The 22,015-nt window shown below is 38.8% G+C and overlaps 1 protein-coding gene across 1 annotated transcript in view; it reads left to right on the top strand.

Moving 5' to 3' along the window:
* Positions 1 to 22,015, top strand: part of FBXL17 (F-box and leucine rich repeat protein 17) — a 485,075-nt gene that overhangs the window by 451,721 nt on the left and 11,339 nt on the right. Inside the window, exon 8 of the mRNA XM_045566275.1 lies at positions 10,092 to 10,234. Within this exon, the coding sequence (XP_045422231.1) occupies positions 10,092 to 10,234 (143 nt within the window). The remainder of the gene's footprint in view (positions 1 to 10,091; positions 10,235 to 22,015) is intronic.

The following is a 22,015-nucleotide window of genomic DNA, read 5'->3' as shown; positions in this document are numbered from 1 at the left end:
GATTTTGAAAAGGATGCATAATTCTTTGATAAGTAATATATGTATTTATGCAGGCTGGAATAAAAAAGAATCATTGAACTAGGGATTTTAGGTTCTCAGCTAATGTTAGAGTGGTAAGCCTTTTTTTTCTTCCTCATCTTGAATTCTAAAATTTAATAAGGGGGATTGTCAGGGAACCTAACATTCCACTCAAAGGGTTGGTTACCACCAAACATCACACCACTAAAACCAGAGCAGTGGATCAGATTCTTGTTAAATGTAGGTTAGTTCTAAATACAGCCCTTGTTTATTACATTTTTGGAAATCACACAATAGGAAATAGTTTCTACATACCCAGATTTGTGTCTTTCTGTTTGTAAAATAAAAATAAATAGGAAGGGACAAAGGGAGAAGAAAATGCTTCTCCTTGCTACTGATGCATTAAAAGACACTTTTAAAAAAATTATTAACTTGAACTTACTTCTCCACCAACTTGTTTATATCATAGGAAGGAAAGCAGAGGCAAACTATAAATAAGGCTTACATTTCTGTTTCAGGATGTACAGGGCAGGAGAGGCTCTTCCCAGAAAGGTCAAGGGCCACGGCCAGTTTGCTCCTTTTGTGAGTCAGGAAATACTTGTGTGTTGCTATTCTGAACTTAATAGGCAGAGTTATGTAAAATGAATGTTCCTATATGCAGGATCTTGCAAATAATAGCACAATTCAAAGTTTTCACTCTCTAATGCTATCTATCCACCATTGGTGAGCAATTGTTTTTATTATTAATATATGTATTTTCCACTTGATTTTCAGAGATTCAGAGTTCCTAAATAAAGCATGCTCCAAAGTCTTTAAAATTTTCACAAATAACTAAACATTTGAAAAAAAATTCTATAAACTTATTTTTTGCCTGTATTTACTTTTTAAACTTTCATGCCTCTAAGAATAGACTATGTTTATTTTACTGGTACTGTCCCTCAGATTACATGGAATTATGCTTTGCTGTAGTCTAATAATAGAAAAATTATTTGTTTTCCCTTCTTCATTAATATAACTTAATATCTACTAAGTACTTGAAAGGATAGAGACACTATGCTAGGATTTTTTAAAAAAGTATAACACCATGGCCGGGCGTGGTGACTCACACCTGTAATCCTAGCCCTCTGGGAGGCCGAGGCGGGTGGATCGCTCGAGGTCAGGAGTTTGAGACCAGCCTGAGCGAGACCCCGTCTCTACTAAGAATAGAGATAAAAATTATCTAGACAACTAAAAATATATATAGAAAAAATTAGCCGGGCATGGTGGCGCATGCCTGTAGTCCCAGCTACTTGGGAGGCTGAGGCAGTAGGATCGCTGGAGCCCAGGAGTTTGAGGTTGCTGTGAGCTAGGCTGACCCCATGGCACTCACTGTAGCCCGGTTAACAAAGTGAGACTCTGTCTCAAAAAAAAAAAAAAAAAAAAAGTATAACACCATGAAAGGATACACAATATCATTAATCCTTAGGGGGATAAAAATTAAAACCCACAATGAGGTAACACTACATACCCACTGGAATGTTGTAATCAAAGAGACACACATTACCAAGTATTGGCAAGGATGTGGAGAAACTGAAACCTTCACACATTGTGGTGGAATGTAAAATCCTGTAGCCACTTTGGAAAATATTTTGTCAGTTTCTCATAACAATAAACATGCACTTACCATGTGACCCAGAAATTCCACTCCTAGGTATTTACCCAAGGGAAATGAAAACATACGTCCACACAAAGACATACATGCTGATGTTCACAGCAGCATTATCTGTTATAGCTCCAAAGTGGAAACTACGTGAATGTCTATTAATAGAATGAAATACTATACAGCATTGAGGATGAATACGTAGCACCACCCGTGCACATGACAATGTGGGTAAATGTCACAAACATAAAGGGTAACTAAAAACCCAGAAGAGTGTGTGGTGTTTGGTTCTATTTACATAAAGTTCAAAAACAGAAATGCTAATATGTGTGGTTGGAAGTCGCGATAATGGTTATTCTTATCGGGGGAATAGCAGTGACTGAAATGGGGATGAAGGGACTTCAGGGGTGCTGGTCACACTCTGTTTCTCAATCTGGATACTGTCACAGCTGTGTTAACTTGGTTAACATTCAACAACTTGTACCCTTCAGACGTGCAACTTTCTACATGTAGTTATACTTCCAAAAAGTTAATTAAAACTATGAAAAATAAGTGACACTTAATTTTCAGTGATTCAGAGGTCCTAGATAGATCATATTCCCATTCATTGCTTCAAAGACTTCATAATCTAGTGAGGAAGACAAACATGTTGATAAATACTTTCAATATGAAACAAACTGATAAGAGCTGCATTGGAAATATAAAATAAGTGCAATGAAGAAAAGGATATTATTTACAAAAAAGGACAATCTGGAAATATGTGAGAGTGTGGTCAGTGTTGGGTTTACTACACTTAAGAGGAAGAATATGATAATGTATAAAAATGGAAGGAAAGGACATAAATTAGAAGTGAAGAGATTAAAAGTATTGTATAACAGTAAAACTACTGTTTGAGGGACCAAATTGTTTTAAAGTATCAGAACACGTAAGCTATTTATATCCTTAAAAGTGAGCTCTTTTGTTTGAGCTCTTTTGTTTTTAGTTGACTGACTTTGCCCCGAGTTGTAGGTTATTCTGTGGTTCTCAGCCATGGCTGCGCATCAGGATCACAGAAGCTTTTATAGCTTCTCCGGAATCAGAATCCCCAGGGGTGGGACTCGGGTGGTCTGTGCTTTGAGTGGGCACCTGTGATTCTCCTGAACAGCCAGGGTGAGGATCCACCACTGTAGTCCCTGCGGGGTGGGGGGAGCCTTTGCAGGGACAACAACACAACAACAAATGTCTCTGAAACTGTCATTTCTTTGTTTTGGGAGCTTCTGTGGCTTCTACAAAGAAGAGCACTTTTCATATTTATCTCTTTGTAACCGTGCCAAGAAATTTCTTTGCAAATGGCTTTTATCGAAGTATTACATGAAAGATGTTAATCCTACTGTTAAATTTTAACCCTAATTCTTTTAAGCAGTAGGGTTTTTCTTCTGATTTTATTACAGGTGCATAGATCCATAGCAGAAGATAGAACTCGAAAGGACAAAATGGCACATGCGGGTCACTTGTTAATGCATTTGTGTGACTAATCTTCCTTCTATGAGGAAAAAGTTATTTTTAGTCCTAACATTTATATCTCAGATGCTTCATTGTGAAAATACCTGTTTTCACTTAGAAAATTTTAGTCCTCTGCTTAATTCATTTGTCATCTATTATTAGCTTATCCATGGTTTTTTTTTAACACTGTTTTGAAATAATTTTAGAATAACAAAAAAGTTGCAGAAATAGTAGAGTTCACTCATACTCTTCACCCAGCTATCCTGGATGACAACTTACATAACCATAATACAATTATCAAAGCCAGAAATTAACATTGAAACAGTAAGAGAAACTGAACTACAAATCTTATTTAAATTTTACCAGTTTTTTCCTAAGTTCTTTGTTCCAGGATCCAATCCAGGATCCCACATTGGTCACCTTAGTCTCCTCCAATTTATGACGGTTCTTCATTCTATTTTTGTATTTCATCACCTTGACCCTTTTGATGAATAGCAGTCAATTAATTTGTAGAATGTTTCTCATTTTGGGTTTGTCTAAGGTTTTCTTATGAGTATATTGAGGTTATTCATTTTGGCAGGAATACTGCAGAAGTGATAAGGGAATACATGATGTTTGTATGTGGTATTACTGATGATATTAACCTTGATCATTTGGTTAAGGTTAAGGTGGTATCTGCTGTTCTCTCCACTTTACAGTTACAGTTTCCCCTCTGCAATTTATAAATATCTTTGACATTATACCATTTACCTATTTATTTATTCATTTGATTATTTATATCAATATAGACTCATGGATACTTAATTTATTAACTATAACCCAACACTATCATATTTATTTTGATGCCCAAATTGTTATAGCTCTGGCCATGGGCAGCTCCTTCTGATTGTAGCCTGTGTCTTTTGACAGGCCCTCATTCTTTTTAAAGCACTAATCTTTCTGACATCACAAGATGTTCCAGACTCATGTTGTATTTTCCCTGCCTCAGTCCTGGAATAAACAATTTCTCTAAGAAGCCCCAATTCCCCTCATTGGAGAATGGTATTTGGAAACCAGGACCTGAGGGCTACTACAGTGCCATTACTCCTAGTCCCTCTCAGAAGAGCTAGCTAGGAAATATACATTATGTGTATACTGAACCAGACATACAAACACACCATATTATTTATTTCTATATTTATGTGTGTGTATATGTATATGTTTATATGTATATCAAAAGCCATGAGTTCATTCTAATACCTTTGATTTCAATTCAGTACCACAAGGTTCATTGTAAGCCTCTCCCCTTTTCTTATTTGTAACTTCTTTCTTTAACAATGTAATTATTGGCTACATTGTTTCCAATCCTAGATTACACATAAAGTAGTTAAGGAATTGAAATAGATTTACTAACTAGAGTACAGTGTTTGCTTACAATTCTTTTGGTTTTTGTCTTAGAATATGCAATCAAAATGTTTTCCAAAGCAACTTAAACTAATTCTTAATTCTCATCCCCTTTGGTGTAGTTGTATTATTCACCTGGGAGGTTATGCTGTTCATTTGTAATACAATTGGATTCGTTTGTTACTGTTTGTATTTTTCTTTGGGTTCTTCTACACTTTTTATTCCAGTAAGTATGTAAAGCTGCGGTCCCCAACTCCCGGGCTGTGGACTGATCCTGGTCTGTGGCCTCTTAGGAACCAGACACACAGCAGGAGGTGAGCGGTGAGTTAGCGGCATGTGAGCGAGCAGAAGCTTCATCTGTATTTACAGCCACTCCCCATCGCTTGCGTCACTGCATAAGCTCTGCCGCCTGTCAGATCAGCGGAGGCATTAGATTCTCACAGGAGCGTGCACCCTCCTGTAAACTGCACATGCCTCGAGGGATCTAGGTTGTGGGCTCCTTATGTGACTCTAATGCCTGATGATCTGAGGTGGAGCTGAGGCAGTGATGCTAGCTCTGGGAGCAGCTATAAATACAGATTATCATTAGCAGAGAGGTTTGACTGCACAATAGATGTAATGTTCTTGAATCATCCCAAAACCATCCCACCTCCACATCCCCGTCTGGAAAAATTGTCTTCCATGAAACCATTCCCTGGTGACGAAAAGGCTGGGGACTGCTGATGTACAGCATTACCATGGTTCAGAGTCAAAGCTATATAAAAAAGAGATACTGCAACAAGTGTATTTCCTTCTTCACACCCCCACCCTGACTTTCTGTGCCTCCTTCTTTATTCTTCTTTTGTACCAACCCTTTTGGTTAAACAATCTTTTGTGTTTGGGTTTATCCTTCCCATATTACTTTTGCACAAATAAGCAGATTCATATGTATTTTATTATATTTCCTTTTGTTTTAAATGAAGGGTGGTAGCACACCATATAAACTCTTTTGCACTTTGCTTTTTTCACTTAATGATTTTGAAATCATTCCAAATTAGTTCCTAGTAATCTTCCTTATTCATTTTTTACAGCTGTACAGTATTAAATTGTGTGAGTATAGCATAGTTTATTCAACCACTCTCCTATATGTGGATATTTAGGCTGTTTCCATTATTGTGCAATTTCAATGAATGCTCCAATAAATAAACTGATACATATGCAATATTGTATCATTAGAAGTATATTTTCAGGGTAGATTCCTTTAAGTGGAATTTCTTGGTCAAAATTATGAGCATATGTGCATATATCTTTCAGTCATTCTATCTGTTATCCGTATGCCTATGGAAATGATAATTAATAGGTTAATGTATATCCTTGATCAGCATACAAATTACTGAACTACAGCTTTGAATTTGTATACTTTTTAAAAGTTTTTCTTCATTAGTTGCACTTAACACATAAAAAAGTACATTAAAATTACATTGTAATTAGGAATTAGTCTTGCACAATTTATCCCTTTTCAAGGTTCAATAAATACCACAGAAATGTGTTAACAGCCCCTAATGAAGGTAGTAATCATACTTTACCTTTACAGCCCTATCAGCCCAGGTACAGACTACAAGGTCATGATCACCGATGGAGAGTAGGCTATTCAAGAACTCTAGCAGCGATATAATGACTAAGTACTACATAATGTTCTCATTTTCCCAGAGCTTTTTATTTTTTAAAACTCTTTCAAGTCTTTTCATTTTATATCAGCTGCACCACTGTAGGATGATTTGGGAAAATATCAAATCATGGCATTTATGTAATGCAAAGTCCCTCACATCTATTATCTCATTTGAACTTCACACCAATCTGGTGAAGAAGTCAGGACATGTAGTCAACATCCCCATTGACCAGGTGAGGAAGCTGAGACTCATAAAAGTTAAATGTCATCCTGAGGGCAGATGTCTACTAAGTATTAATAGTAAGGCCAGAACTGAACATAGAACTGTATCACACTACAGATTTCACAACAATGAAACAATTTCCAAAGGCATGATATATTCAGAGATAGGTATACATTTTGGAATCGAAAGATTCCATGACCATTCCTGTCATGGTCACAGGGCAAATACTTGGCCATCTGTAAGCTGTAATGCTCAAGTCTTGAACAGTGGTAAAGAGATATGTGCAGAATTAACCCCGCCCTGGGTGCTGCTGCTGTTACAGAAAGAGCTCTGGCTTTGGAGCCAAACAATATCAGTTTGCACTGTGTTTCTGCCTCTTTATTAGAGTTGGGTCCTTGGTGAGCTATTATATTTAACCTCAGTTTTCTTACCTCTAAGAATTGTATTGTTCTGCAGGGCTGTTTGAGGGATGAAGGGTAATTTCATCAGAGAGACCCTCCCTGATGCCCCCCATCTAAATGTTATTCTCAGCTGCAGTAATCAGTCCATTTCCTTCAGAGCACTTCTCATAATTTAGAGTTAGATTTACTTTTCTGTTTATTTGTTTTACATTTGTCTCTTCTACTAGACTATAAGCCTCATGACATCAAGAACTCTGCTTGTTTTCGCTACTCTGTATCCCTTGTGCCTACTTCAGTGCTGTTAAGCATTGCATAAATATTTCTGGAATGGTTCTTGCCACTCTCTTGTACTTGTTTTTACCTCAGCCACACAGAATGACCTGCAGCTCCCCTGTGGTTTTTCATCTACCTTTACATGTGCCACTCCCTTTGCCCAACATATGTGACCTCACTCCTTGTTTTTCTGGAGAATCCTTACTCATTCTTCAAGACCTGTCTCAGCTGTTCCATGAGGGCGTCCATGGTATCCCTCCTCCCCTGAAGAATGAGTGGCTCCTATTCGCCTTCGCATGCCTCTATTATAGTCATTAGTGTATTGAGCTAATATTTTTAAGAACTTGCTCTCTACTGGGCATACATGGGTTCTGGGCATACAGCAGTGAATAGGAGCTGTCACTCTAATGGGGGAGTGGGCCATAGAAAAAGTACATAAATCAATAAGAACATTCTCAATAGCAGTAAATAATAAGGTGATCAGTTCTGAGAAGCTGACCTTTGACTTGAGGTCTGAAAGGTGAGGAATTAGGAATAGGGAGGATGAGGGATGAGGACTGTAGTTAGTGTGACTGTTCACTTGGCTATTTCTCATTTCTACCCAACTCCCCACCCCCACACCACTGTCCTTGGAACGCCATGAATCTTCGTATTGCCAGTGCCCAGCACCAGCTGGGTATGTCACATCACACTTCTGCCACTGGTGCTGCCGCCTATTAGAATTGCCAGGTGCCTAGCCCCTTGGTTTTTATCTGGTAGATCTCACATGCAGCCAGGGCTGAGAGCTGCCTCCCAACTTAAAATCCACTCCCCCACTTACTATCTTGTGACACTAGAAAAGCTGTGCAGTCTCCCTGGGACTCCGTTTCCTGATCATTAAAGTGGAAATAACAATAAGACTTCATAGGGTTGCAGTGAGGATTAAATCAGATAATGCACCTGAAATTCTTAGCCCAGGGCCTAGCACATTTAAAGTACTTAATAAATGTTGGCAGAAATGCTCTAGAGCTCATGAGGTATTTATTGGATAAATGAATGAGTTAAGAAATAATAAAATTCAATTCTAACTTCAGTAATAGAACTAGGTCAAAACAAAACCTGAATACCCTGATTTGTCTTCAGTTGTCTTAGTTATTGTGTATTTTAATTTGTGCAAGAAAGAAAAAAAGAAGGAAAACACGAAAGCAGTGATTTTACCACCCAGAGTTGATATCTATTGACCCTTCCTCTGCTTCTGTATTCCAGAGCTTCTCATCCCATTTGATTTACCTTATTCTGGTTAGTGCGGGGCTTTCATGTTCTAGCCTCAAACCTCAATAAAGCAACTTCACAGAATCTACTGACCTTGGGCCACCCTACAACTTGTGCTTTATCATCTCTGGAAATCACAATCTGAGCACTTTGTATTGAAAGAAATTTATTTTATGTATCCCCTACTTCACTCATCATAGGAGATTTTCAGGATATCATAACCAATGAAAGCTATGACAATACCAGAGAGAACAATTTTCTTAGGTCAGGGACACTAATGGGATTAACCTGAGATATTGCTCCTACTTCACAAAAACATTATTCAGACTATTTTAGCAAACCTTTAGTAGTTGGCAAATCTCCACCCCATCTCCCTGGAAAACTCTAAATGCCAAAACAGCATGTATAAAGATAAGAGCATTAACAAACTGGTGCCATGAAGAACTTAAAATAAGATACCCTTCCTCTACAGTATTTTCATTCAAAAACACTGAGATGAGTGTTGTTTATATAAACATTAAATATCTGGCTACTTGGGAGTGCCTTGATACTGGAATGTATGGGCATGAGTTTTTGAGTAAAAAAATTAATTTACTGAGGTAATTAGCAAAGAGCTTTTGCCAAGTATTCTTTTCTGTGAGCCGTAAGAGTTAATATTTATTTGCACGAGTAATTTACTCCATTCTTATCAATCTAGTCAGCACATTTTGGGAAATATCATCCACCTTTAATGTCACAGAAATCAACTTATGCTATCTTAGAATGAGGAAATAATTAACAAACCATTTCTATTTCTTTTTGATATTTGTGGCATTGTTTCAGGGTTTTCATTCACCAACCAATGCACCATAAACTTATTCTGGCTGGAGGTACTGAAATCTGCTTTTCTGCTCCATAATGTAGAGGTGTGCACGTTTATCAAATCTGAAGTCCGTAGAAAAGAGCCACATTCACTGATCGGTTGCTCCGAGAGGGCGATGGGTTATGGAGCTTTTCAGTAATAAGTAGTGCACATCCTAGATTATGGGATAAGTGTCCGCGCTTTAGTAGTGGTACAATGCCAAACAGTTAAGAGATACTGTCATAGTTTTCAGATGACAGGCTTCATTTTATATGTTAATAGAAGGAAGACTTCTGATATGGTGAGGAAATTCACCATAACAAATGCATTCCCTTTACTGCACTCTAGCATGGCACCAATTAAATTCAGCTGTATGTATAATGTACTCTTAATTCCTAACAGTCCTAAGAAGCACTAATGTGAAAGATATTATATACTCTTGTATTTTACAGGTCATGAACAGATGGAAAAAATTATACCAATTGGTAAAGAAATTCACATGCAGTGTAACACACCTCAAAATGGTGTTTACATAGGTTTTTCTTTTTAAAAAATTATTAAAGTTATCTTGGCTAAAATTTAGTTAGTACTTGGGGTTTTTTGTAATGTTAAATCTGAAATTCATTTTAATGTATTCCTGTTGCAGATATGAATGTTTGAAAGTACAGGTAACCTTGTAATGAATAAAACTGATAAAAGGTTGTGTCCAATGAAAGGGAAATTATGGAATGATTATTCACTTTGCAAAAGGGTTTGTCATAGGGCAAGCTTTCCTAAAGCATTTCAAATTTAATTTAGTTTATAAAACATTAATTTACACACAACATTTCAGGAACAAATTTAGTGAGGAAATGAGAGAAATAGTCATAACAAGATAGAGATCCCTTACACTGCTAACATCAATGCTTTCTTGCTCTCTGTCCCTCCTGCAGCCCTGATAGCCATTGGGCGATACAGCATGACAATAGAGACCGTGGATGTTGGATGGTGTAAAGAAATTACGGATCAAGGAGCCACCCTGATTGCACAGAGCAGCAAGTCTCTGAGATATTTGGGGCTGATGAGATGTGATAAAGTAAGAATTGTCTATCAAGTTTTTTTCTACATTTCAGTCTAGTTAATAGCTTGATGTCAGACATTCTCTCTCCTTTCTTCTCCCCGTGCGCCACATACACACACACACTTACATACACTATTATAGCTTTGCATTGCTTGCCTGGTTTTCTAAAGTAATCTGAGATTATTTTTGCATTTCTCTATTTAATAGTGAATTTTGTGCTTCAGCAGAAAGAAAAAGCAATCATGTACACAGTCAACTTAGGGTTGACTATTTATAAGTCCATGGACCAAAATTAAAAAGGTTGCATGGCAAACTGCAATTTGCAGGGTCTAACCATAAAATTCTATTCTGGGTTCCAAGTTTCCTACAACAGTAAAGGTGGAAAGAACAGTGCCAAATTGGTTTTTCACAAGTGTGTAATTTCGGTGCTCAACATGTATGTATTCTGGCCATTTGGGGCCAAGAAAGGGCCAGTGAGGAGGGGGTATGTGGGAATTTGCCTCTCCCCACACATCAGATTTCATTCCTGGCATGTGAACAGGCCCTGCTGAAGGCCTGTGGAGCTGGCCAGGGACGTGAGCATGAGTTTGGGAAGTGGTGCCACAGTTAACACAGAGCCCTTTGAAGACTGAGAATAAAAATAATAAAAATCTGTATTGAACACCAGGTAGAACACAGGTGTTTTCCCCTTTGGTACTTCTATGTTTTCCCTATAACAAGGATAAGAAATAGTTATTTACAGGCCGGGCGCGGTGGCTCACGCCTGTAATCCTAGCACTCTGGGAGGCCAAGGCGGGCGGATCGCTCGAGGTCAGGAGTTCGAGACCAGCCTGAGCAAGACCCCGTCTCTACTAAAAATAGAAATAAATTATCTGGACAACTAAACATACATATAGAAAAAATTAGCCGGGCATGGTGGCGCATGCCTGTAGTCTCAGCTACTCGGGAGGCTGAGGCAGGAGGATCAGCTTAAGCCCAGGAGTCTGAGGTTGCTGTGAGCTAGGCTGACGCCATGGCACTCGCTCTAGCCCGGGCAACAAAGTGAGACTCTGTCTCAAAAAAAAAAAAAGAAATAGTTTTTTACATTGTGAAGGGGAGAAAATGGGGGCTCAGAAAGACCAGTCACTGGCCCAAGGACACTCAGCCAAGATTTCACCTCACTCAGGTCTTTGGAGTCTGTGTCCAGTGCTTGTGGTACGACCCTGGGGCAGTCTCCGGCCATGGGGACTGCTTCTTTAGAAAAGGTCTTCCTCGATACTTGGAAAGGAAGTGCTGTCATCTTATACTAATTTAGGGACAAATCTAGCAAAAGAATGTGAAATTAAATATACATGCCTCTCAAAAGGCATGTATTTTCTAAATGTAGCAAATTTGGGGGCAAATAGAAAAATGGTCCAAATCCCTTGTGTGCTTTGTCATTTTTGTTAATTGACTCACTCTTTTCTCCAAATGCTTTCAAATTCCAACTTATATGAGACCTTTGCCAGTTAGTTATGTTTAGAGAGATTTTATTATATATTCTCAGCCCAGCCTAGAAAGCTGACTTACTCTGTAGCTAAGCAACAGCACTGAGATCCAGGGGTTGCACGTATCCCTCAAACCTCACTATAACTAACTTACCACTGCCGCTAACCCTGTCACTTTCAAATAACTCCCTTTAAAACAAGTTAAAGGGTCCATAGGCAAGTGCTCTAGAAGTAAGAAACAATGACAGCAGAGCTGCTCAGCCTCCACCAGAAGGAACTGCTGCACGAATGCTATCTAACCAAAGACACCAAAATGTACGCACTCAAACATTATGTGTTCACAACCATTCTCAGAAATCACTGTATTTCTAGTCTGTACTCTTAGATTTGTTAAGATCAGCTCCACCTTCAGAGATAAATTAAAGAAGTTGTATGTTCCAGTTAGTACAGATTATTCTAGACATAGTTGCTGACCAGCATTTTGCTGATTTTAAGTTAAGGAATAGGTTCTTTTCTACCCAAATGTAAATTAGTCCACAATTAAATAGAGATGCTGTTCGGATTAGTGGTATCCCTGAGGGCTTTAGCCCTTTCTTCCCCCGGCCTCTGAATCTGTTCTCCAACCGGAGAGCTATTCTGAGAGCCCACTGGCTCTCGGACCATGCGGTCTGGCCGTAGCCTGCTGTAGCGCAGCCCGGGGAGATGCTGGACTCAGCCTGGCTGTCTGACTGCCTCAGACTTAAAGGCAGCTCAGAGCCAAGCACGAGAGGCTCTGTGAGGATGGCAGACTTTCCAAACCACACACAAAGCACAAGTAAATTCTTGCACAGAAAGGCCCGCTTATTGGTTTAGTTGAATGGAAACCTAGATTAAAGTAGCTGTTCAGCTTTTGGATTTTGTATCATGCCATCCATCTCCAGATTTTAAATCATCAAGATTCACAGAAAGATTTGAGTGGCAAAGAAGAGGTTAATAGTGAGGACATGGCCTTTGGAGCCAGAGTTCAGTTCAAACGTGGGCTCTGTAATTACAGTTGTGTCATCTGGGGCAGTTACCTAACCTGTCAGTGCCTATTTCCTCATTTGTAAAGTGAGGATGATACCAGTACTTACCTTGTAGAATTGTAAGCATGTAAATGAGTTAACATATATAAAGCACTTAGAATAATGTCTGTTATATATAAAATGCTTTGTGTTACTGATTATTCTTATCATTGATGTCATTATATTAACCTGTGCTGTGATGTTTGAGTTTCTAAATGAGAAAAAATATCGCTCACTATCCCATTTTGAAAGAAAATTAGAGAGGGAAAATATAAACTCATATTAGAGAAGATACTGCCTAGGTACTTTTTCCTCTCCTAAATTTAAAATATCATTTTTTATACAAACTATATGTATAATATATTTTTAATATACATATATATTATGTTAATAATTGCACTTTCTACACACTTTACAATGGAAAACTGATACCTCCATGGGACACTCTGTATTTGGAATCAACTTATTAACCATCCGTGCAGGTACAGGAATGAAGAAAGATTGCAGTGGGAGAAAAGGGTGAGTTGAAAATAAGACAGTTTAGATAGGTGGGGAAACAGAATATAATGAGAAAAATAAAGGTGAAAAATAAGAATAGAAACAGGAAACAGAGAAAAACTATGCTTAGGGTATGAAGAAGATCCACTATTTATCTCAGTCTGTTATCTTCTGGGCCAACAAAGCATTAAAAACAAAATTAATTTGGGCCTATCACCCCTCTCCCTGAACCTTAACCAAATCCGCTAACCACTAGTAAAACTCGTTAGAATCCTCTCCCTGTCTGCACACCAGCTGGAGCCAGAGAAGAGGCAAGAGACCGCAGCGTCTACACAGTTAACCCCTGGTCAGGAATGCTGTCAGTGGGATCCCTGCACCAGGAAAAGAGGGGTTTGTGAGGTCTGTGTGTCCTCGCGCTGGTGTTCTGTGTTCCTGTGGTTCTGAGAAATATCGAAGTCCAGCTGCATTTTCTTTCACTTGCAGTCAGTTTCATTTGGGGCCACTTATATTTAAATTGGAAGCTGTACTTTACCAGACTGGTGATTTTTCCCTCACTTCAACTTTTGAGGAATTTTTAGAATAACAAAATGTATTGTATTTGTTGTAGGAAAAGGTGTTTTTCCTCACTCTGTCTCTCTCGTTAGGTAAGCGCAGAACAGATGAGAAGCATTAAACATGCTCTCTGCAGATGAAAGCCACATGTACTTGGATTGTCAAACAATGGCTAAATTAAACTGCAGTCGGTTTGTGTGGCTGCAATGCCGGTGATTCCTAGGCAGGAGTCCTCCAGCAATTCGGCATATGCAGCGTTCCCTGTGCAGTTTTAAAGTCAGGAAGTGCATTAAGAAGGCCCTGTTTGAGTAGCTTTTCCGATTGCTGGATGGATAAGCATGTTAGAGGGTTTTGAAGCTCACGCCACTTAATCTCCTAAACTTTAGTGCATTGTAAGAACCAAGAGAAGAAAACGCTGTGTGAGACGGCTTTGATGAATTGGGGTGAGCTTATATTCTTAAAGACTGTTCAAAGGCTTACTTGACCTTGGGAATTAGAGTTGACCCGAAATCACCTATCAACTTAACTCACATTTATTTGGTGATTTAGTTAAAAATACTTGTATAATCAATGGGACTCTCTAATAAGAGCAATACGTTTACTCTGGTTTCCACAATTATAGTCCATCAGTGGCTTTGGTTGTAGAAATTGTTTTCACAACTTCAGTGAATTCTAGATTCTCTATAGATCTGTTTCTTCTAATATATTTTCCTCATATCTTACAAAGCAGTTTAGATGGAGAACAAAACTGAAAAGGACAAAAAAAAAAAAAATGGGAAAGCTGTAGGGCAAATGGAAATGCAGTGTTCAAGGTTAATAAAAAATGTTTGGGGTAACAAGGTTGATGAGAAAGGAGGGAGCATCGTGGCTTGGCATTGGCTGAGAAACCAGACCTCGCCAGAGGCAGCCTGGCTGGTCTGGGAGACCCTGGTGATAAAACATGGTGGTGGAAACCTCTGCAGTGTGTGTTAATACAGAAGTTTGGAGACACAGGCCTGAATTATGAGCAGTGAATAACATCATAAACGTAGCAATTCTCAAATGCCAAACCCTTGTGAAAAGCAGTTGGATGAAGAAATGCTGGAGCTTTTAAAAGCTCCCTTTCACTTTCCATTTTTTTTTTAACTTCATGCAGAACTAATTTTATACACTGTTCATTTGATTTGAAAATGCCAGCGTCTGGGGTATCATTAAAGAGCATTATTGAGGGAGCCACTCTTGGCAAAGCATTTTGCTTAAAATGCTTAGTTCTTATGTCCCTGCAGAGTTATAGACGGGAAGGAGAAAGTGTGCCTCGATTTACCGAATGCCACTCCTCTGCCTTGGTCCTGAGCAGGTAGCTGCCCTTCTGCTCGGGGGTTTCTTCACCTTGGCCAGCAGAGGCGCCTGCAGGGCCCTGGGGGCCACATTACTTAAGGAATAGACATAAATAGATTGTGAAAGGTCCACCCCAATGTCCTATGACCAAAGCCTCTTGGAATTTCTTTGATTTCTAGTTGACATAAATTAGAATTACACAGGCGTGAAGAGTCTGCCCAGAAAAGATCAGAGAGGCTGCTGGGGAGGAGAGCTGCCTCTGTGTGAGCCTATTGATTATCCAGCTGCCTTCAGGCCAGGGGCCTCTGCGGAGGCTGACGACTATTGATCTGCACCAGGAAAATAATCGAATTAATTCATTTCTCCTCAAACTGCCGTTGCCAAGCCCTTTCTCCTCACCTGCCCCCGTTCCTGAAGTTCTTAGTTGAGGAATGAAATAGTGATTTCTTTTAATAAATGTTGTTATATTCTTTGGGACATAAGAGATCCTGGTTTTCATTCAGAGTTCCTTATTTAAATGGTAGAGAGATTTTTGTAATCAAATCAATGGGAGGCCAATACAGAGACTAAGTCACAGAAACCCAGTCAGCTCTTTCAAGCCAGGAGTCTGCTTTCCAACCTTAAAATATCAAGGGCCAAGTTTTGTGTGCCCAATATAATGTGAAAATATTCAGGAAAAAAAAATGACCACTGCATTTTTCAGGAAGTAATTATGGTAAGAAAGCCTCAACAACCTAAATATTTCTGTGGAGAAAATGGAGTTTTTATCAGCTTGTTTAGAAATCATGAGCAGGAAAGCCCTATGGGGAAAATAATACAGGACTCTGTAACTAATATACAGAACTAACTGGAAAAATCAGTTTAAGGGAAAAATAATTTGTGGAGCACTGTGTCCAGGACTGTTTTGGTAGCGATTCAGCCGTGAAACAAAGCGTGTACCTGCAGGGACCCCCGTCTTCCCTGCCACATACGCACAGCTGTTTCCAGGATGCCCATAGCCAAAATTTAAGATTTAAAACTGATGCCATATCAAAGCAAATAAAGTGAAGAAAACAAAACAAAAGAAAACAGTCCGTCCTAATTAGGCAGGAGTGGTCGGCCTGTGCAGCCCTCTGTCGTGGGCAACACAACACTTGCCGGAACAGCCCTCGGTGCCGTGGGCTCCAAAAGAAAGCGGTGATGAAAAATGGTGAGAGAGCGTGGCCGGAGCTCTAAACTCTGAACTGAAGTCCTTCACTTAGCATCAGCATCTTGTTCCTTTTGCTGATAAAACAGTTTCTCCAGGTGATTTTCGCACAGGAGCACTTTAAAACACATTTTTACAACCCTCTCCTGATTATTCCTGGTAATTGAAAGAGGGAGAAACACATCAGCTGAAATCTAGAGGTTACCTCTCAAGCTCATTTTAGTCAAGCATTCCCATCGCCTCTTCCTCCAACCCTGTTCACCTGAGCTTCTAAGAAGTGGTAACCGAAAGTCCTTTCCAGTATCTAAATATGAAACCAAGAAACACTGGCCTGGAGCTTTATAGAAGAGGTTAAATTGTTGAGCATTAGTGTCAAAATGATAGGTTTTTAAATTCTGCCTCCATCACTTTACTGTCCATGAGACCTTGGACAACTTAATCTCTAAAAGCTTCAGACTCAACTTCTGAAAAATGAGGATAATAATATTTACTTTATAGGTTTGTTATGAGATTAAATGAATTTTGCAATAAAAGCATTTAGCTCAAAGTCAGGCACACAGTAAACACTCAAGAAATGTTAACTACTGTTATCATCCTCATTATTACATCATTCATGTATACATACCTGCTTTGAGCTCTTACATCTGATATATTAACCACCTGCCCAAACAGGTTGATAATATTCTAGCCATGAGTTCAAATTCGCAAGCTAAGGTCTTAGAAAAACTAGCCTCCTGAAACCCAGGCAGAAACTCTGAAAAATAATAGAATTTCTTTTTTAATCATTAGGACCCATTAAATTATAGTCAGACTCATAGAAGAAGAAGAAACCTGGAGACTGGTAGAAGCCAGTCCTTTATTTTGAACAGAGAGTAAAGATTTACCAAGTCAAACAGCTAGTAATGTCCAAGCTGAGACTTGTTTGGTTTGTTTCTTCAGGAAAATTGACAGCTGTATAGAACTTTTTTAAGGGAATGTGCTACAAGTAGCTGCTTATGTTTTTCTGGCTACAGTTATCGGATTGATGTGTAGTGAAATTGTTTGTTTTTAAAAGGGGGGAAGAGAGAGACTCCTGTGCCCCAAATACTGTAGGGTGAATAGATTGCTATGTTGGAATGTGCCTGAGGGCACCCTGGAGCATCATTGCTTTGCAGTAAATAATCTCCTTGGAACTTTGATGTGGTTTCAGTAATTATATGAAAGAATTAGGTTGTAGGATCATATTATTTTTCTAATTTAAAAATAGAAAAGGTAACGGCAGTTCCTTAACGGAGCTCAGATTAGATTCCAGAACTCCTAAGCACCTGACTTCGCCAAGTAGCGACAAGGCTGGCCTGCAGGGACCCAGGAGACTGAGGGACTACTGCAGGTGAGGTCGTCAGGGCCTGCCATGCTGCCCCTAGAGAAAGTGCTGTTCCTGTCTGCAAGTAGTTTTTCACAGAAAACCTAAGCCTCTCCTAGCCCCAGTTTTCACCGTATATTCATTTATTTATTTACTTATTCAAGAAATATCTTTTTTATTTATTTTTCTTATCTGTGAAAATGTATGGGGTACATGAGCACCACGCTCTAACCAACTGAACTAACCGGCCATCCACTACTGGGTACGTGAGAAAGTATATTACATGTATATAATGCATAGTGATCAAGTCAGTGTATTCAGGATGTCTATCACCCAAGTACAATACATTTTTGATAGGTGTAGTCAATCCTACTATCAATTGATTCCTTCTAGCATACTGTGTGTTTATACCCTTTAACCTACTTCTCTTCATCCTCCCTTTCTCCCCTCCTCACCCTTCCCAGTTTCTTTTATCTATTTTTCTACTCCATGTGTTCAAATTTTCTAGGTCTCGTATATAAGTTAGAACATGTGATATTTGTCTTTTTGTCTGGCTTATTTCACTTAAGATAATGACCTCCAGTTCCATTCATGTTGCTGTAAGTGATGTGATTTCATTTTTTATGGCTGAATAGTATTCCACTGTTTATATGTTAATATAACATAATTTGTTTATCCATTCATTTGTTGCTGGATGCTTAGGTTGATCCTATATCTTTGCTCTTGTTAATAGTGATACAATAAACATGTGAATGCATGTATCTCTTCGATATACTGATTTCTTTTCCTTTGGATAATACTCAGCAATGGAATTGCTAAATTTTGTGGTAGTTCTATTTTTAGTTTCTTGAGAAATCTCCATATGGTTTTCCATAGTGGCTGTTAACATTCATCCTTTCTAACATCTTTTATTTTTTTGTCTTTTTAATAATAGCCATTCTAACTGGGATAAGATGATATCTCATTGTGTTTTTGATGTGCAATTCTCTGATGATTAGTGACATTGACCATTTTTTCATATACTCACTGGCCATTTGTATGTTGTCTTTTGAGAAATGTCTATTCATGTCCTTTGCCAATTTTTTAATGGGATTTTTTTTTTTTTTTTTTTTTTTGCTGTTGAGTTGTTTGAGTTCCTTATATATTTTGGATATTAATCCCTGTTGGATAAATAGTTTTTAAATATTTTCTCTCATTCAATAGGATATCTTTTCACTCTGTTGATTATTTCTTTTGCTGTGCAGAAGCTTTTTAGTTTAATGAAGTCCCATTTATATATTTTTGGTTTTGTTGCTTTTGAGGTCTTAGTCATAAATTCTTTGCCTAAACCAATGCCTAGGAGAGTTTTCCCTAGGTTTTCTTCTAGCATTTTTATAGTTTCAGGTCTTATATTTAAGTCTTTAATCCATTTTGAGTTGATATTTATATTTGTAAGAGATAGGACTTAGTTCCACTCTTTGGCCTGTGGCTATCCCATTTTCCTAGCACCGTTTATTAAAGAGGATGTCTTTTCTCCAATATAAGTTCTTACCGGCTTTGTCAAAGATCAACTGGCTGCAAATATGTAGCTTTATTGCTGGGTTCTCTCTTCTGTTCCATTAGTCTGTGTGTCTACTATTTTATACCAATATCATGCTGTTTTGGTTACTATCACCTTTTAATATATTTTGTAGTCAAGTAGTATGATGCCTCCAGCTTTATTCTTTTTGCTCAAGATTTCTTTGGCTACTGGGGCTCTTTTTTGGTTCCATATAAATTTTACGACAAGAAATATCAGTTGAGTAGCTTATTATATCCCAGTCACTATAACAGGTGACAGATCAGAAAACACAGTAAATAGTTCCTACCCCATAGAACCTGCAGCCTCTTGGGGGAGACAGACAAGCAAATAAGTAACTAGAACACTGTAAAGTTGCTAATTATTTTTTTTTAAATGTCATCTATGGTTATGTTTCTTCTGAACAAAGAGCCTCACTTGGATCTCACATCAGCTTTCAGCCATGGCCCACTAAGGCCTCTTTTACTGCTACTCTACTATTAAATTTCTGAAAAGGATTGTCTAGAAACAGTTGTCCTTACTTTCTCACCACTCACCACCCTCTATTTCCATCCACACCATGCCTCTGATGTTGTTCTTTTCAAGCTCACCAGTAATCTTTGTGTCACCAAATCCATTGGCCACTTCTCTATCCCCAGTTGCTCCATCTCTTGGCAGCCACGTCTTTATGGTCACCACTCCTTCCTGCATGAGAATACTTCTGTCTTGTCCCCCAGAAGTGTCACTGCACTTCTGGCTTTTTTGCAAACTCTGTCTTGCCTTACCACTTCTCTGTGCCTCCATTCCCTCCTCTATAAAATGGAAATGATAACAGCATCTGTCTCATAGGTTATTGAGAGGGTTTAGTGACTCAATCTGTGTAGAGTTCCTCATATGACGTAAGCAGTAAATATTAGCTCTTATTTGTTGTCGTGGTTAATTTTTACCTTTCCCGTCTCCTTCCTTCTACTCATTAGAATATAAGATCCGTGGGTTTCTCCACCCATGTTATATTACCAAGACCTACCACAGTGGCTGGTACATCCTAGTTGCTAGACATATATGCACTGGATGCTGGATGGATGGATGGATGGCATTTCTTATCTGCATTCTCTTCAACCAGAAAAGCCCCACTTTTATTACTTTATTTACTTGAAATCTATAGTTTTGGTTTGCAAAAGTATCATATAGCTAAAAGCAACCACTAGATTTCATTGCCTCTTAATAGTTTGATAGAATGATAGAGGGAAATAAGTAAATTAGAAAGGTGCTACCTTGAATCTAATATGAGTTTTCTATAGCCCGGGAATTCTGAGAGCAGCTAAAAGAGAGTCAGAGAGAGTCTGAGAGCAGCTCTGGAGAGTCAGACAGAGCTCAGGCAGATATCTGCTATGCGGTTAGACTTGGCATCCTTCAGAGCCCAACCCTGAAATGCTCTGATTTATGTAGAGCTCCTCTTCTGAAAACCAAAAGTATTATTACTTATTTTCCGGTTTTTGAATCTACAGATTTACTGATCACATTAATGCAGAATAAAACTTTGCTGATAGTAAATTTGTCTTAGGAAACAGGTCAAATCCATAAATTCTACCTGATGGAAACTGCAATTTGAGAAAGATATTTTTTCATCAGGTGTTCACTTGGTGATTACTGCTGCCCTAGCCTTTGTGTAAGCAAATAAAAACTGAAATGAAGAAAGCCATTAGGCACAAAAGAAAACACATTTTTTAGTTCAGAGAGTTTTCCCCCTCCATTATGTTTTTCAGCTTCGAGAGTTTAATTTAGAAACACCCAGATGTGTTCCATAAATACATTGCACTTACCACTCACTTAGAGACTACATTAATTATCTTATTAGGGCCTAGGTTTTTTCAAATAGTTCATCTTTTCTGAACCATTTAGAGCACTGCAGATGACTCCCCCAAGTGGCTTTCTCCTTCCTGGTATCCCACATACATCTGTTTTGGTTCTCATCTGCACCGCGGGTGCAAATGCATAGATTTGAGCATGGGTCAAGTCCACGGCCAGCAGTTTGTGGCCCCAGATTGGCCCATGCAAGGCTGTGTACCTTCAGCTTGCGCTTGGCTTGAAACAGCCTTCTCCGTGGAAGATCACTTGGTGATACAGGGAATGAAAATGTCACTAATTTTTCTGACAGTCTGGTTGTTGGACTTCCTGTCATGCTAATCCCTAATTAGAGGCTTCAGGTTAGTGAGCCCCGATTCTCACTTAACACTGCAGGCATTTCTGTGATCCCCATCCTCCCAGGTTCTTTGCTGCTTTCTCGCTGTGCTAATTCAAGTGAATAGAAGCAGTGCTAGTGTTAACAGGCAACACACATTTCATGAAAAAGAGACAGCATGAAGCCAGGCTCGTTGTGATATTGACAGAGCATAGCACTTCCAATCATTGCAGATTCTGAAATGGAATGACTGCATTTGACAAAGTTGACTGAATTTATGAGCCTGCCTCTGTCAGCTTCATTGCATCATTGCCTTCTCAGTATCTGTCTCCTTCTATGCTTTGGGATTTTTAGATGAGTTTTTTGTTTATTTGTTTGTTTGTTTGTTGCCACACATCCTTAAAGACCTCAGGCTACTAAGTATAATGTAAGGTTCATGCATAAAGCAATGTGGATTATGGGTGTTCTGTAATCAGCTGCTTCCCCTATTTAGCAGGTGACTTTCAGGCTCCAATGAGATAGTCACCTTGTCTTCCTAAAATTGTATTAAACACCTAGTCATGAGTGCCCTCTCCTCCCGCATCCCACATCGTGGGTGATCAATCCCCTGAGAAAGCACCAGGTCCACGTGAGCACTGGGATTAGGGGAATCTCTCCTTCCTTCCCATTGCTG

The sequence above is a fragment of the Lemur catta genome, chromosome 12 (assembly GCF_020740605.2).
Source record: "Lemur catta isolate mLemCat1 chromosome 12, mLemCat1.pri, whole genome shotgun sequence".
NCBI lineage: Eukaryota > Metazoa > Chordata > Mammalia > Primates > Lemuridae > Lemur > Lemur catta.
The sequence above is the reverse complement of the archived record's forward strand: the minus strand, read 5'-3'. Positions and strand labels throughout refer to the sequence as shown.